Source organism: Ixodes scapularis, unplaced genomic scaffold (genome assembly GCF_016920785.2).
Source record: "Ixodes scapularis isolate PalLabHiFi unplaced genomic scaffold, ASM1692078v2 ptg000658l_1__unscaffolded, whole genome shotgun sequence".
In the NCBI taxonomy this organism is placed as follows: Eukaryota; Metazoa; Arthropoda; class Arachnida; order Ixodida; family Ixodidae; genus Ixodes; species Ixodes scapularis.
In genome coordinates this window covers 354,488-368,955 of record NW_024610018.1, presented here as the reverse complement: position 1 = coordinate 368,955, position 14,468 = coordinate 354,488, and the positions used below count along the sequence as shown (strand labels likewise).

Below are 14,468 nucleotides of genomic sequence, written 5' to 3'. Positions count from 1 at the left end.
TACAACTTGTTCTTGGTTGAACTTGTTGTTGCTTTTTTTTTTTTGTCTGGCTAATAGCGCCACTTCCCATTGCAAAAGATAACAATACTAATACGTCCAGTCCTGGAGTGCGTCGATTTTCGTTTGCCGGTGTGCGAGTGTTGGATACAGAATGTAAGTTTATCGCATTGTTTTCCTTCAAATAGTATTAACGTTACCCCGACAATCCGGCCTTTAGACATCTTATAATTTTGCCATGGCGTCTGTGCATTTTACAAATCTGTACTACCGTTTGCGTCTAGGGGACGACGCTCTCCGTTTGATTACCGGCTTGTCACGTTAGCGTTCTTCATTGTGCGGTCTAGAACACCGCCTCGGCGTAATTGCTAACTGTTGGCGTTGTCTGTAACTTCTTCCGAACAGAAACATGATGGATATACGTCCGAATCACACGATCTACATCAACAACCTGAACGAGAAGGTCAAGAAGGATGGTAAGTCGTACCGCGTTTCCCGGCGTCTGTTGTCGATGGACCTTGTGCAAGAGAGTCTGTGAATCGCTGGAAATTAATTACGTCTGCACTTGCGTACCGCGGTCCGCGTTTTCCCGGCGTCTCACCGTGTTGTCAGTAAACATTGTGCAAAAAGTCTGTGAACCGCTGGACATGAATTGCGACTGTACATGCGGGCGCGCTCCTTGCACCTGGTGTTCAACCAGAGTACTTCGTTTGGAGGCCACTTTGTTTGAAGCACGTTACACTGTCATCGTCTACTACCTGCAATCTTCTGGGACGAAATAGGACCTCTAAGGGTCTATACTCCGTCTCACTAAAGCCGTGCAGTACAGCCAGAGCTACAGGGGAGAGAGCGTATGCTAACCTGTCCAAGAGGAAGGAATGGAGGAACGAGAGACAAGGGCTGAGTTTCCCCCGTTCCTCATTTCCCTCCTCTTGAACAGGTCGGGATACGCTCCCTCCCCTGTAGCTTTGACTGTACTGCACGTTTTTAGTGAGACGGAGAATAGAATAACAGTTCTTACATTTATGGCGATATTACCCAGGCATAGTACATGGCTTGCACGTGATGTCATCGCATCAAGCGGGTGGTCAATCCTACTTTCTGAGAAAAACAATTTCAGGATGGTGCAAAATGTAAACTGCAGAAGGTGTGCGCTCAGCATCAAGGCCGCCACAATGGCAGCTGATGTGTCATCAGTGCAAGCCATGTGTAGAGTCTTCACAATATTTCGTTTCACGATAGCTTGGCGAACTGTGGAGGCTGCGGCCTCTGCGGCCCAATAAGGGCGTTGGAGCAAGGCACGTGACAACACTTCATGGGCGAGGCCACAAAGGCCTCGTTACCACCTCAGCAGCAGCGTCGTCCATGACAAAAAGTAGTTCTAGGCTTCTTTTTCTTTTAACAGCGATTGAACTCGCACGATTGCATCTCTATCGACATTGCGCTACATGACACGGAAGAAAGACAAAGGCATGTTACTTAATTGGGATCAACCCTTTCCGTGAACAACGTGGCTTTTGAACAATGTTTAAAAGATCCTAACCCTGTAATCGACCACTTCCACTCAAGACATCACCCTGGCATTAGCACCCAGCACAGATTCGTGGCTGAATTGAGCGTATGGTTGTCTCATGAACTGTTCTTGAAGAGCTTGCTACTCTAGCGAACTGCAGTGTTTTGGCGGTGGACGTTCATCTTAAAGCTGGTTGGCTTCGCAGCAGACGACTCTTGGCCAGCATACGACAACCGGTTCCTCTGGGCCTCACAGTTGGCGCCGTGACACAGACGCTCCTGTGACATGGGCTATGTGCCTTGCTCCGGCACTCTTATTTGGTTGTGGGAGCCATAACCTCCAAAGTTAGCTAAGTTATTGTTAAACGGAGTATAGAGTACCATACTACAAGCTCCTTGGCTTCTACGAGTTGGAAGTGTTGCTTTGTAGGTTTCGTCTCTTATCTGAAAAATATTAAACCACTGGATGGCTCTGACGTTTGAACAGGGTTCAACGGGCAACTGACACCAACACCTAGTTTGTTGCCATAGCACTCTACTATCCTCCAAATTTCCACCTTGAAAGCTGTCGGTGAGGAAGGAATGAGCCTGTTAGATGGGGACGTTCCCTCAAGTGAAGTGCTCTTGCTCGCTCAGCCACGATTGCAACGGCTTATGCTTCCAAACCTGCGGCTTCTGAAGATGGTGTATTCTTTTTGGAATCGTAGCTGTAATGGCACTCTTGTTCTGATCAGCTGCTCTTATTCCATGAAGATGCATCATTGGCCTTAAAGCATTTCCCATCAGATCGTTCTGCTACTTTACCTCTGCCGATTTCCATTTATGGCATTACGGTCTGTGCTTGTACCTTGAAGAGATTAACATATTTCGGGGTCATCAGATGCCCACCGCGCGGGGACTGGCAATTTTGGCACTGCATCTGTGTCGTGCGGAAAAGACCATGCATAAACGGTGGTACCTGTAAACCTAATGAGATTGTTGTCCAACCCTTTAAAGAACGGTAAAGCCATGTGCACTGTGAAGGTTGGGCAGTATAGAGGGACACACTGTTTTCGAAACAGTCCGCGTTTGCCCATTCCAGGTTCTTTATTCTTTATTCTTTATTCAATGATTACCCCGCAGTGCCCGAGGGCGTTACAGCAGGGGGGGTTACAAGGATGAAAAGAACACGTCTTCATTGAAACAGCACACTTGCTCTTCAGACAGCCGATTCCACTGTGCAATTGTTCGTACAAAAAAGGAGTTTGCAAACATGCATGTCCTAGCGCGGTACTCTCTAATTTTAAGACTATGATCATTACGACTAGAAACATAATAGGGTTTTTTTAAGTAAGTCTCGCTATTTATTCCCGTTTTATTTTTAACTATTGAGTATAAAAATTTTAGTCGCAGTTTTTCCCGACGTACGGAAAGTGGTTCCCAGTTTAACATTTTTTTCATTTCTGTACAACTTTCTTTCCTCCCGTATCGTCCAAGAACAAACCTAGCCGCCCTGTTTTGTATTTTCTCCAGCTTATCTATCAACGTTTTTTGGGCTGGATCCCAGACAGCACATGCATACTCTAAAATGGGTCTAACACATGTTAAATAAGCAGTTGTCTTTAAGTTAGGATATCCCTCGCTGCTACCCGTCTCTGAGAATGACACGACGCGCTGGCTTGTTAACATGTGGTCGTTTATTGACCGTCATCGCCCACGCCGCAATCCAAAGAGCCCCCGTGCATACAATGCGACAACCTTTTATTGGCGGCGAAGCACCGCTCGCGTGGCCAATTGCACTTGGCCCTTTCGCGGTGGAAGTGACCACGGATGATTTGGCATACGGGCAACTCGGTCGAACACTTTGAAATTTATTTACAAATACCCTCAGGGCCCCGAGGGGCTCTACAGAGGGGAGTGGTGGTTTAGTGCGAGGCGAAACTTGGTGCTATTTTTGGATCCCGGTGCCGGGGCAACGCCGACTAGGTTTGACCAGAGGAAAATTGGTGACTCCCTTGCCGGGGAGAGAGACAAGGGGTGATGTTGTTTTAGCTTTTTTTACCCGATCCAACAAAGGTCGTTCTGGTGATAGTTACGAAATCGCAGAAGGGAAGTGAATTGGCAAAGAGAGGAAATCATATTTTTGGTTTTTAATTTCTAGGCTAGGTGGCGCAAGTTACCGCCCATTGTGAAGGGTACAGCTGTTAGCATCCATCCATCCCCAGGTTGGCCACAAGGTGTGGGCATTGTGCATGCACAGAAATCATATTCGCATGAAGTGAAGCGTTTGAGCTCACACTGCGCCCACAGCCCTATCGCTATCGCTGCATCGTGACATCAGCGCTGCGCGTTGGTGTATGATTTTAAAGATGCCAACAGCCTAGCTATTGTGGGTATGAAGAAGAAAAGCATAGGCATGTTTCAGTAAGATTTTACTAATAAACATGCAAGCAGCGACCATACAGGACGCTCCCACGCCACCGTATCTGCACGGCAACGACTCTCAATGCTTTAAAGGGAAGCTACGGAGCTTCTTGGAAAAAATGAGTTAGAAGTGAATTCTAGTGTACTTTTACCCCGTCACCCCAATACCCAAACCATTTGCTGCGTAAGTATTGTTAAACGCGAGAAAAACGCGAAAGACAGTCGCTGTACGTGACGTCATCGACAGATCTTTTGGCTGCCCAAGGCTAGGGAGGCGGGGCTTCAGTCCTATTTTGAGATTGCTCGTATGGCTCTCCGGCGCGTCGCATTGAAATATAATTTTGATATCTGTTATTCTGAAGGCCGAATGAACGCAATTCAAGCGTTTTTTCTCAAATGTAGAAGTGCCCCATCTTCCCTTTAAGCATCTATGTAAGACTATGGGGTAAAAAGAACCGACGCAGCAAGTCTAGCAAACTCCTGGGGTCTGATTTCGGTCACCACGAGAGCGAGATCTAATTTGCCTCTAGCGGAGCAATCGAAGATAGCATTCATAGACAGTTTGTCTGCTAATGTGAGCGAAGAATGCAGTTTGTCTGCTATGAAGCGCCATTCACAGGCGGAAATTAAAAGAGAAAACATAGTATGTTGTCTGCTAACGGACCGGGAAAAAAATTATTCGTCCGCTACAAACCAAACTCCGCAGCTAAGTGAAATCGGACACAGACTGGAATTGGGATGGTCTGCTCTTTTACGTTGGAAGTCATTCACAACCCGTGCTTTATTTGCAAATCTCAAGTTTTTCCGCTGCCGTGCACAAGCTGACATCGACCGGTGGATGAGCGAGTAATAAGGGTGAGCGCATCGAAGGCCTTGAGACACCTCCTGATTTGTATGCTGGTGAGACGTTCTCACCGAAATATTGCCCAATTGTGAACCTGAGAATAGGTTTAAAATGTTTCGTTGGTTGATCACGCGCAAGTTGTGGCGCCACATCCTATGCGCTCTCGCGCTCACCTTGAGCAAGATTGTACCCCTGGTACGGACTAATATTTGTGCAGTCCTCTTTTGGTGCGTCTCCCTCATCTTGTTTCTCATATGTTTTGCAGAGCTGAAGAAGTCCCTTTACGCCATCTTCTCCCAGTTTGGCCAAATCTTGGACATTGTGGCACTCAAGACGCTCAAGATGCGGGGCCAGGCGTTTGTCGTCTTCAAGGACCTCAACAGTGCCACGAACGCACTGAGGTCGATGCAGGGCTTCCCATTCTACGACAAACCGATGGTGAGTGTGATCGTACTTCTTGGACGCTGGACATTCTTCTGCTTCCTACCTGGAGCATGGGAAGGAGGGCATATTTAAAGCCGGGGTCATGCAGCTCATACAACATACAATAGACAGTCCGCAGCAAACACAAGTCACCGCAATATCCGCAGTTCGAATGCCGGGTGCCGAGTTTTCTCTTTAACTCATTGCCATGTAGCATTCGAAGCACGGATCTCGCGGTGACTTGCGTTCGAATCTGTCTGGAGATTGTCTTTTGTATGATGTGTAAGCAGTGTGGCCCGGCTGAATGGTTTGAAACTACTACGGTAGACTCTCAATAATTCAAACTCCAGGAAACTGCAAATTTTGTGTGAATTATTGGAAGTTTGAATGATCAGAAATTCAACTAAATATGATGCAAAATAAAATTATGATTTGCCATCTCAAGGCTACAGATACAAAGCAGATATTTTATGATTTCTTCTCCACTGATTATAAGCAGGTATGCCACGCATGAAACATTTGTGAAATGTAGGACATAAGTTTAATTATCTTTCAAAAATGGTGTACTGTAAACAACTTAATTTTTGCGAAATCCTAATTTTTGCAAATTTCACGAATCGCCTGCAATTCACAAAAAAAGGTCCCGTGAGCAATGCTGGTAAAATGTAAACATAGTGGAATCTATATTGAGATCCCACCGCGTCGCGAAAATTAGAGCCCGCGAATTATTCTAAAACTTCAGCCTTGACCTAAATCGCAAAATATTGAGCCCGCAAAAAATAAGTCGTTTACAGTATATCATGGACTGCTTGACAGCGCGTGACAACTGAAAGCAAAATTAAGTTAGTTTATCGGGCCAAGAAGTTGGCTAATGTGGACTATAAAGCAGGGGACATACAAGCGATGAAAATGGGCTTTGGGTGGCAGTTTTTATGACAACTTGCGTGGGTGCTGCGATGTGGAACTATGCCATGCCGCCACGTCACGGTGTCTGCACAAGTTGCTAAGGAAATTCCCGCGTGGTGCTCGTTTTCCTAGCTCACGTGTGCTCTTGAGCCCCGTTGAGCGGGCTTCTCACCGAGCATTGTTTCACAGCGGAGAAGCAACACCCGCGGAAGCAAGCTCTGTGGGTGTTGCCCCTCTGCCGTGCACCGCTGCACTGGACCGAGAGAACAAAATGCTTGAATTAAGGCCCGTTCACACACCTCCGACTCCTTAAGGCTCGTTCACACTGCCCCATCTTCTTACTGTTACAAAAAGTCACTGGGAAATCTGTGCTTCGTATCAAGCGTGGCTACCAATTCAAGGAGATAGCCTGGCACGCGACATTCGAAACACGAATGTTGCGGTGACTTAGACGTAACGTAAGAAATCGGTGCTGTGTGAAGAGTTGAGCTGAGCTCAACTCCTTACGTTACGTTACGACGAACCTACCAGCCTTTAGAACCGAGTGCGTTAAAACCTCATAGAATCTCTTATGACAAGAAGACAAGCTGGCGCCATCTTTGCAGTGAGCCCGGAACTGAATTTCAATAGAGTGAAGGTTTGGTAGTATTTATGAGGTCAAATGTTTGTGCTACTAATGAGAAATGGTAGTTTTTTTTCATATTTAAGTTCTTTGAGTCAAGAAAGAAAGATTGACGTGCAAAAGAAATAGTAAAGATACGGGACCGCCAAAGGTTGCAACACTACCCGATAGATGGCACAGCATGTCCTCTCAACGTAAGAGGTTTTAAGGCACTCAATCCTAAAAAGTCAGAAGTATGTGAAGAGGTCTTTACGCGAAAACTTCGTTTGAATTAAGCGCCTTACGCATAGGTTAAAAACATACCGTAAAATACCGTGCATCCGCCCATACCATATTATCTGCCCATACCCAAATTTGTAAAATCTGAGAAAATATGCACAGTACATTTATATGTAGAATTGATGACCGGACAAGTGCCCATCCCCCATTTTTTCATTACTATCTCAAAATTTTGAGTGGGCGCTTGCCCGGTATTTTACGGTATTGGGACAACCAAAATTTTGAAATTTGTTCGGATGGACCGGAAGTACAAAATATCTGAGTTTGAATTATCGTGAGCCTACTGTATACTCCGTTTCACTCTTAAGTCCGGCCGCAGCTGACGCTGCAATCTGACGGAGCAAGTCGGGCTGCACCAAAAGTGCATCGTCACGGCGTTCGTTATCTTTGCAACTTTGCCGTCCACAGCTAAATCAATCATGCACGGTAAATGCCCCGTGATCTTGCCCTTTTATCTGCACGTGACTGGCCCGGTCGCCGATGGCAAACTCGGAAAAGCAACAAGCAGCATAATGACGCACTTTTGGCGCCGCTCGACTGGCTACGTCGTAGCGTAGCGTCGGCTGCGGTCGGACTTTGTGTGAGACGGAGTATATGATCGACGACGATGTGAGAATGGCAGGGAGGAGCTTAGGTTGCCCCGCTTACGGTGCAAGTGTCCTACCTTCGACGACGCTTTGGGATCCAATGCACCTCGGCACGCGTGCGTAGCGGGGAGTTCGAAAAACTTGTCCCGCTTTTCTCACTCTGTCCGCGATTGTAGAGCAGATGTGCTACATGCTGCGAAAACTTTCTTTTTTTTGTCTATGAAGCAAAGTCTGCAAGAAGTGTTTACACATCCAACTCTTGTCTATTTTGACTTTCCCAGTTTTAAAGCCTACCACGCTCGAGAGCAGGGCCACACAACCCGGAAACGGTGCGAGCCAAACCATTTCTGGGTTGTCTTTTAAGTCTGTATTTTTTTGCTGTCACAGAAAAATATTGGGGCTTACATTGAGAAGAACGGGACATGGGAATGGACTTCGTCGACTTTCAAAGCTCCTCGGTGGTGAGGCAGAGCGCGAGCCTAGAGATCCCCAAAAGGCGGTTTTGAATCCCGGCTGAGGTGCTCGCAATCCGATGGAAGCTTATTGCAGAGAACCGAGATTTCGGTTGCATGTCGAAATGCTACCCTCCTTTTTTTTGTCTCGGGCATCACTTTTCTCACCCTAGAAGATTAGCCTGTTGTTAAAATTGTGTACGAAAGCGGCTTCCCTCTCTCTTTCTCTCACGGCTCTGACAGCACTGCACGCAACTAGTAAGGTGGAGTGTAGTTGTGTGTCTCCCTCCAAAGCACCCACTGGCTCACTGGGACCATAGTCTTTGGCGTTTGCCAGGTTAGGGCGAGACGGTGTATGGTGGACAGCAAAGGCAACGGCGAGTGGACCAGGGCAGGCAAGCAACTCCTGTACCCTCTTGCTCTCTTCAGCGTCACACGGTAGACACCGCGGTGGACCTTAGGGGATCCCTGCGAAATGTCTGTCGGTTGCCTTTTGCCAAACTGAGCGGCTAACTGGGGACCTTGCCTCCTTCAGCGCATCCAGTACTCCAAGACGGACTCGGACGCGGTGGCCAAGATGAAGGGCACGTACGTGGAGACGCAGCGCAAGCGCCCGGCGGTGGACGGCGAGGCGGTCCCCAAGAAGAGCAAGAAGAAGAAGGCGCCCCAGCACGTGGCCAGTGCCACCGCGGCCGTGGCTGGGCCCCACCTCCAGTCCCAGCCCATGATGATGATGATGGCCCCTGGGGCCATGATGGGCTCCCTGCCCGAGCAGCCCCCCAACCAGATCCTCTTCCTCACCAACTTGCCCGAGGAGACCAACGAAATGATGCTCTCCATGCTCTTCAACCAGTGAGTCTCTCTTTGCTCCGGAGAAACCCCCCGCATTCATGCTTCGTTGATTGTTTGTTGTCGAAACTGCTTATTTACGTAAAGATCGAATGATCCGCCGCGTCGCTCGATGTTAGTCGTCCAAAACGGTGGCACGAGGAGGGGAGATGGGACAAGCAGGGAGTGAGGGTCGCATGTGCGAGGGAAGGCTTGCTGCCCGTACGAAGACAAGCAGCGAGTTGAAAACGCGTTTCTAGCGATCGGGTGGCTTTGCGAGATAGATGCTTAATTGGAAGCGTGCAACAAGCCGGCGGTGCCACGATGTGCCTCCCAGCAGATGCATTTCGTAGACGTCATGCGTAGCTTGCCGACCTTAGCTTCTGATCGATGTCGGCTTACCCGAGCATAGCGCTATACAAACTGAGAGCCACAGTTGGCGCCGAGTCTTTGTGCGCAAGACCTGGATGTTCAGCACAAACATTCCCTTCGTGGCATGCGAATATGTAGTTGGGTCCCCACTTGTGCCTGTAAGCCTGTTGAAAGTGAGGAACGTTCCAACCCATATCGTTGCACTCCCCCCAGGCCTCGTGTTAGGGGTCGCATAATGCATTGGCAAATATGCCTCAATGCGACGGAGACTCGAGAAGCATTTTAAGGCAGATTGACTTCCCATGTTCGAAACGTTACAATGCAACAACTTTCATTTTCTGCTCAAATTGGTGAGGGGGAGGCGTGGAAAAGAAGTTCTAAAACATTGTAGGGGTCCTCCGGCCCCCTACAGTGGCAAGCAAAAGACAGCTTGTGAAAAAGAATGTCTTTTCCTTCGACACATGCATTCACAAACACTCATTAACAATGTGCACATACGAGTGTGATTCAAAAATTATTTGCTCTCTGGCTGTAGAATTTACTTTAATCAAAGCCTATGTGATTTGCAAATGGTTTATCACATCATCCACTGTCCCTCGTCTATTTAATAGAATCGGTTCATGGGCGTGCTCTATGTCATCATCAGTCATTGATGTGGATGACCTTATTTATTCTTATTTATTTGTTTCAAATACTGCCAACCCTTAGGGGTCATTCCAGGAGGGGGGTTTACAGCATGTAGTCGGAAAGGTATGACAAGTTATAGGGAGTATTCAGTGGCTGCGGTACCTGTGTGTGCGATTGCTGAGCACGTTCTGATGGCAAGCTTCCACAGTTCTTTTGGAACGTCCATTTCACACCATCAAGATTGCCGGTCTTTGAGGCCTAATAATGCGAATGCGTTCTGACCATGCACTTCAAACAGCACCCTCAAGTATGGCGTCCAGTGAATACTCCCTATACACATAGAAAATGGATTTATTGTACGTCAGGAAACAAATTTAACAATTTTTCTTCAAATTTTCTTATACGGAAGGAAAACCGGTAAAAACACTGTGGCAATTTGTTCCAGTCTTTGACAGTTTTGATGAGAAAAGAGTATTTCTAAACGTCATGGGTAGGTGCGGTCAACTAAAAATTCATAATTTAAATGCCAAGATTGCCTTCCAGGCGGTTTTATGTAACCTTGCTTGTCAATGTTAAAATGCTTAAAATACAACATGAAAAAAAAAAGAAGAAATGTTTAACTGAGCAATCTTACATTTTGTTGGTAAGGGAAAATTGCTTCTTTTTTCAAAGCTGTAACTGTCTCCAGCCTAATGCATGGAGAAAAAAAAAAATCTAGTATGTATTTGAGTTTGTGAATGGGTAACCCTAATTATAGATGCATGCTATATTGCGGGCGCGCCGTAGCTTTATAAACATTAGCTCTTATGACGGAGTTTTTCTTACTTGGGGTTCGCCTCATGAAGCCAAGCTTGCATTGCGCAGAGCTACAGACATTCTGAATATGCGTAAAAATCATTCATGCTTCAATACAGCCGTGTCTCGTTAATATGGACCTTGCTATACAGGCACCATTTTCGAGGACAAACTAGGAAGGTACATTCATTTTTTTCTCGTTATGGACAACTCACATTATGGACAATATTTTGTGGGAACGGAGGTGTTCATGTTAAGGGAACAGGGTAGGCCCTATTCTTCCCATGGGTTTCAGCCTATGTATGTGACCCTTTTTCTCAGGATCTGCTAGGGTTAGAGGATTCATGTTGGTATCATTGTATTTAGCTTTCTGTGTTCTCTTTACTGAACTAGATTTATTGTTATATATATTTTAGTTCTTTTTTGCGTTTGTTTTTACTGGACCCTTCTAATTTCAATGCCAAAATAGACAATAAACAGCTTGTCAAACAAAATTTCCTTGATTAATTTCCATAATTCTAGTTCAGTAGACTCCCCCTTGTGTTGTCTTGTCAGTGGAAAAAAAATGATACTTCTAGTTTTTATGGTTTCAGAGAAAAAGGGTCAAACGTCGCAAAAAAATGATAAAAGAGTCAAAGTACAGGCTAGCTGGTGGAAATCAACCATTTCGTCGTTTACCCTGAGAGTGGGGTTTTTTTTTTAGAAGAGCAGAAGTAAGAGAAAAAACAGACAGGTCTCAAACTCAGCTGCAAGTTTATTTCAACAACCTCCTCTTATATAGTTCGTTCTCGTCGTCATCACGGTGCAGAGGACAAGTCGCATGTGATTGGTTGATGACGACGAGAACGAACTATATAAGAGGAGGTTGTTGAAATAAACTTGTAGCTGAGTTTGAGACCTGTCTGTTTTTTCTGTTACTTCTGCTCTTCTAAAAAAAAAAACCACAGTCTCAGGGTAAACGACGAAATGGTTAAAAAAATGATGTTTTGAGATAATCGACTTTGAAGTGAAAAAAGGCACTTTATAATAAACTTGCACTCTAGAAATGCATGCTGACGTATCCGTTCGATAGCCACCAGCCAGGTTGTCACCTTTATAGTCAATATTTAGTTTCTTTGTTTGCTGTCTTGCTTTTTGGGCCTCTTTTGTGACGAGCCGTGTAGCCCTGTCTGCCAAGTAAAGTCGTCGCCGGTCAACGTCCCGCAACCACTGCACCATGAATCATCCTGGTAAAACGCCAAGTAGAGGCTCGAAGTTGTCCGTTTTGACGTCTCTCTAATCAGTGTGTCCAACAGCACTTTTCAGAGTTCAGAAAGTAGGTGCAGGCGACGCCAGCTCTTAATGCTGCTTTATTAACCAGCTGCAAGTCCCCACCACACACTTTGCACACCCAGCTTTCGGCGACGGTACAGGACAGAAGGTCGTTGCCAATCAGTGCACAGTTGCAGTCACTAACACTTGCCTTGAGCTCTTCAAAGCGTGCTGTCGAGTGCGACAGCTTCGAAGAAGACGCACACGTAGTAGCCGCTGCGTCAGGCATCAGAATGCGTTGCGGGGACTCGGCGGCATAAGAAATTGACCTATGCCGAGTACTCTGGAAGCGATGCTTTTAAAATATCTTCTTCGTCTTCGTCATTTTTAACATTCCAAACCTAGTGTTAAAGTAAACAATAAATTACCTTGCCCGTGGAAGCATGCCGAAGCAGAAGCAAAATTATGCGCGTCGCGACTGACACCGGCAGTGTTTGAGGATTTATGGGGCTAAAAAAATAAAAGCTAGACAGCTTTTTGCTGTTGCTGGACGAGCAATGAACATTCCGCTAAACCTAGTGAAAATCTGTGTTTTTTTTTACGGTTTTTTTACAACATAGGAGAGATACAGATCGTGCATAGGCGTAAAAGGGGGCGTGGTCACTCACCACCTAGGTTTCGGAAAAGGTCATTTTTCCTGTAGATAAATCGCGCACGCTCAAATTACACAGTCAGCATTGTTCAGGAAAGACTGGGAAATCCAGATCTCTAAAAAACGAAAACTCAAAATTTTTCAAAATTTTGCCCTACCCTGTTCTCTTAAAGGGGCACTGACATATCAAAATCATATTTTTTTTTATTATCCGAAACGATTGAAAACGATGCCGGGACATTACCCTCAAAATTTGAAATTTGGGAATTCAGTATTCGTGAAGTAAAAAAACAATTTCCAAATGCCGAATTCGAAGTTCCCGCGCGATCGGCGCCGGTGCCTTGACGTCAAAAATTGCGGAGACCTGAGAGTCCCCTTTCTTTCACCACTCCCTGCTGTTGCCATGGCGACCGAAAGCGAGGGGGAAAGGAGCGAGCGGCGGCGTTCCGGCGGACCGGTTTTGAGCGGTGTCGCCTGTTTTCCGTTGGAGGATACATATCCAGGAAACGGCACCACAACAAACTCCCGATTTTTGGTATCTCAAAAAGAAGGGCCGTAGTGCGTTCGCAATTGCGTTAAAAAACATGTTTTAGGATTGTCGTAATTAAATGTTATAGAGATGTCGCCTACAAAGCTTCTAAATTTCATGATTCTTGACGTCACCGATCAAAAGAAGCGAGGAGGTGAGAGGCGGGAAAATCAAACAACAAAAATAAAAAGGCGCGCGCGCGCGCGAGAAAATTTTTTTTCGCGATGCGGTTTTTTTTTGCGTGTCTATGACTGCAACTTGCATCGTTTTAGACAATAAAAATAAATACGACCTTTGGGGTGTCAGTGCCCCTTTAACAAGACATGACTGTACCTCTTCTATCATCTTAGTATTCTAGTGATTGGCGACTACTAAGTATAGCTTTACTTTGACTGCGTGCAGGTTCCCCGGATTCAAGGAGGTGCGGCTGGTTCCCGGACGTCACGACATCGCCTTTGTGGAGTTTGAGAACGAGATCCAGTCGTCCGCTGCCAAAGAGGCCCTGCAGGGCTTCAAGATCACCCCGACTCACGCCATGAAGATCACCTTTGCCAAGAAGTAGCACCCCCCCCCCCCCCCCCCTCCCGTCTCCTTCTTGTGTACATTCAGAGGGCCGAGGCGGCCTTCTCGGTTTCCGTTGACGCTTTTTTGCCCATTTCTACGCAAATAAAGACCATCTTCATTCATGCTCTGTGTCACAGTTTTTCATATTTTTTTAATGCAGATTGTGTTACTGTATAGTTGGCTCTGGAGCCACTAATAGGCTGCGCTTCAGAGTAGTGACTCTCCAGCCATCTTGGTGCTCGAAATCATTGTTGCCAGTTATCTGAAGCTAAACCTGAAGTCATAGGAAATGTCCTTTCGCCCTCTAGAAATGGGAAAACAATCTGCGACCGAGCAAAACTATCGCTCGAGCTTCCCAACACCGCATTCAAAGTTCAGGAAGACATTTTTGAGTTTTAACGATCGCCAGGTGCGCCGACTGCACTCAGCACCAAAATGGCGCCCACAAAAGAATGGGAGGATCGAGTGCCGATACCCTAAGCATAGCTACTCAGTTACTCAACGCTCCATTTCACGACAGCTGGGCGAACTGTGGAGGCTGCGACCCCCGCGACCCAATAAGGGCATAAGAGCGAGGGACAAGACCAGACTCCGTGGCCTCGGCCACGGAGGCCTTGTCGTCGCCACAGCAAAGGCGCCGGCCACAGCAAAAAGTAGTTCCAGGCTTTTTTTCTTTTAACAACAATTGAACTCGCGCCGTTGCATCTCTATCGACGCTATGCCACATGACACGGAAGAAAGTCGGAGACTCATTACTTTTTGGGGATACTTAATTTGGACTAACCTTTTTTTTGAGAACAGTGTGGCTTTTGAACAATGTCTGAA

At 46.4% G+C, this 14,468-nt stretch overlaps 1 protein-coding gene across 1 annotated transcript; it reads left to right on the top strand.

Annotated features, from left to right (window-relative positions):
- The first annotated feature begins 68 nt into the window (after positions 1 to 68).
- Positions 69 to 13,765, top strand: LOC8052624 (U1 small nuclear ribonucleoprotein A). Its single transcript, XM_029978721.4, has 5 exons — positions 69 to 153; positions 403 to 473; positions 5,022 to 5,194; positions 8,561 to 8,877; positions 13,482 to 13,765. The coding sequence occupies exons 2-5, from the start codon at positions 407 to 409 to the stop codon at positions 13,639 to 13,641; spliced, it is 717 nt and encodes a 238-aa protein (XP_029834581.2). The 5' UTR covers positions 69 to 153; positions 403 to 406; the 3' UTR covers positions 13,642 to 13,765.
- The last annotated feature ends 703 nt before the right edge of the window (positions 13,766 to 14,468 follow it).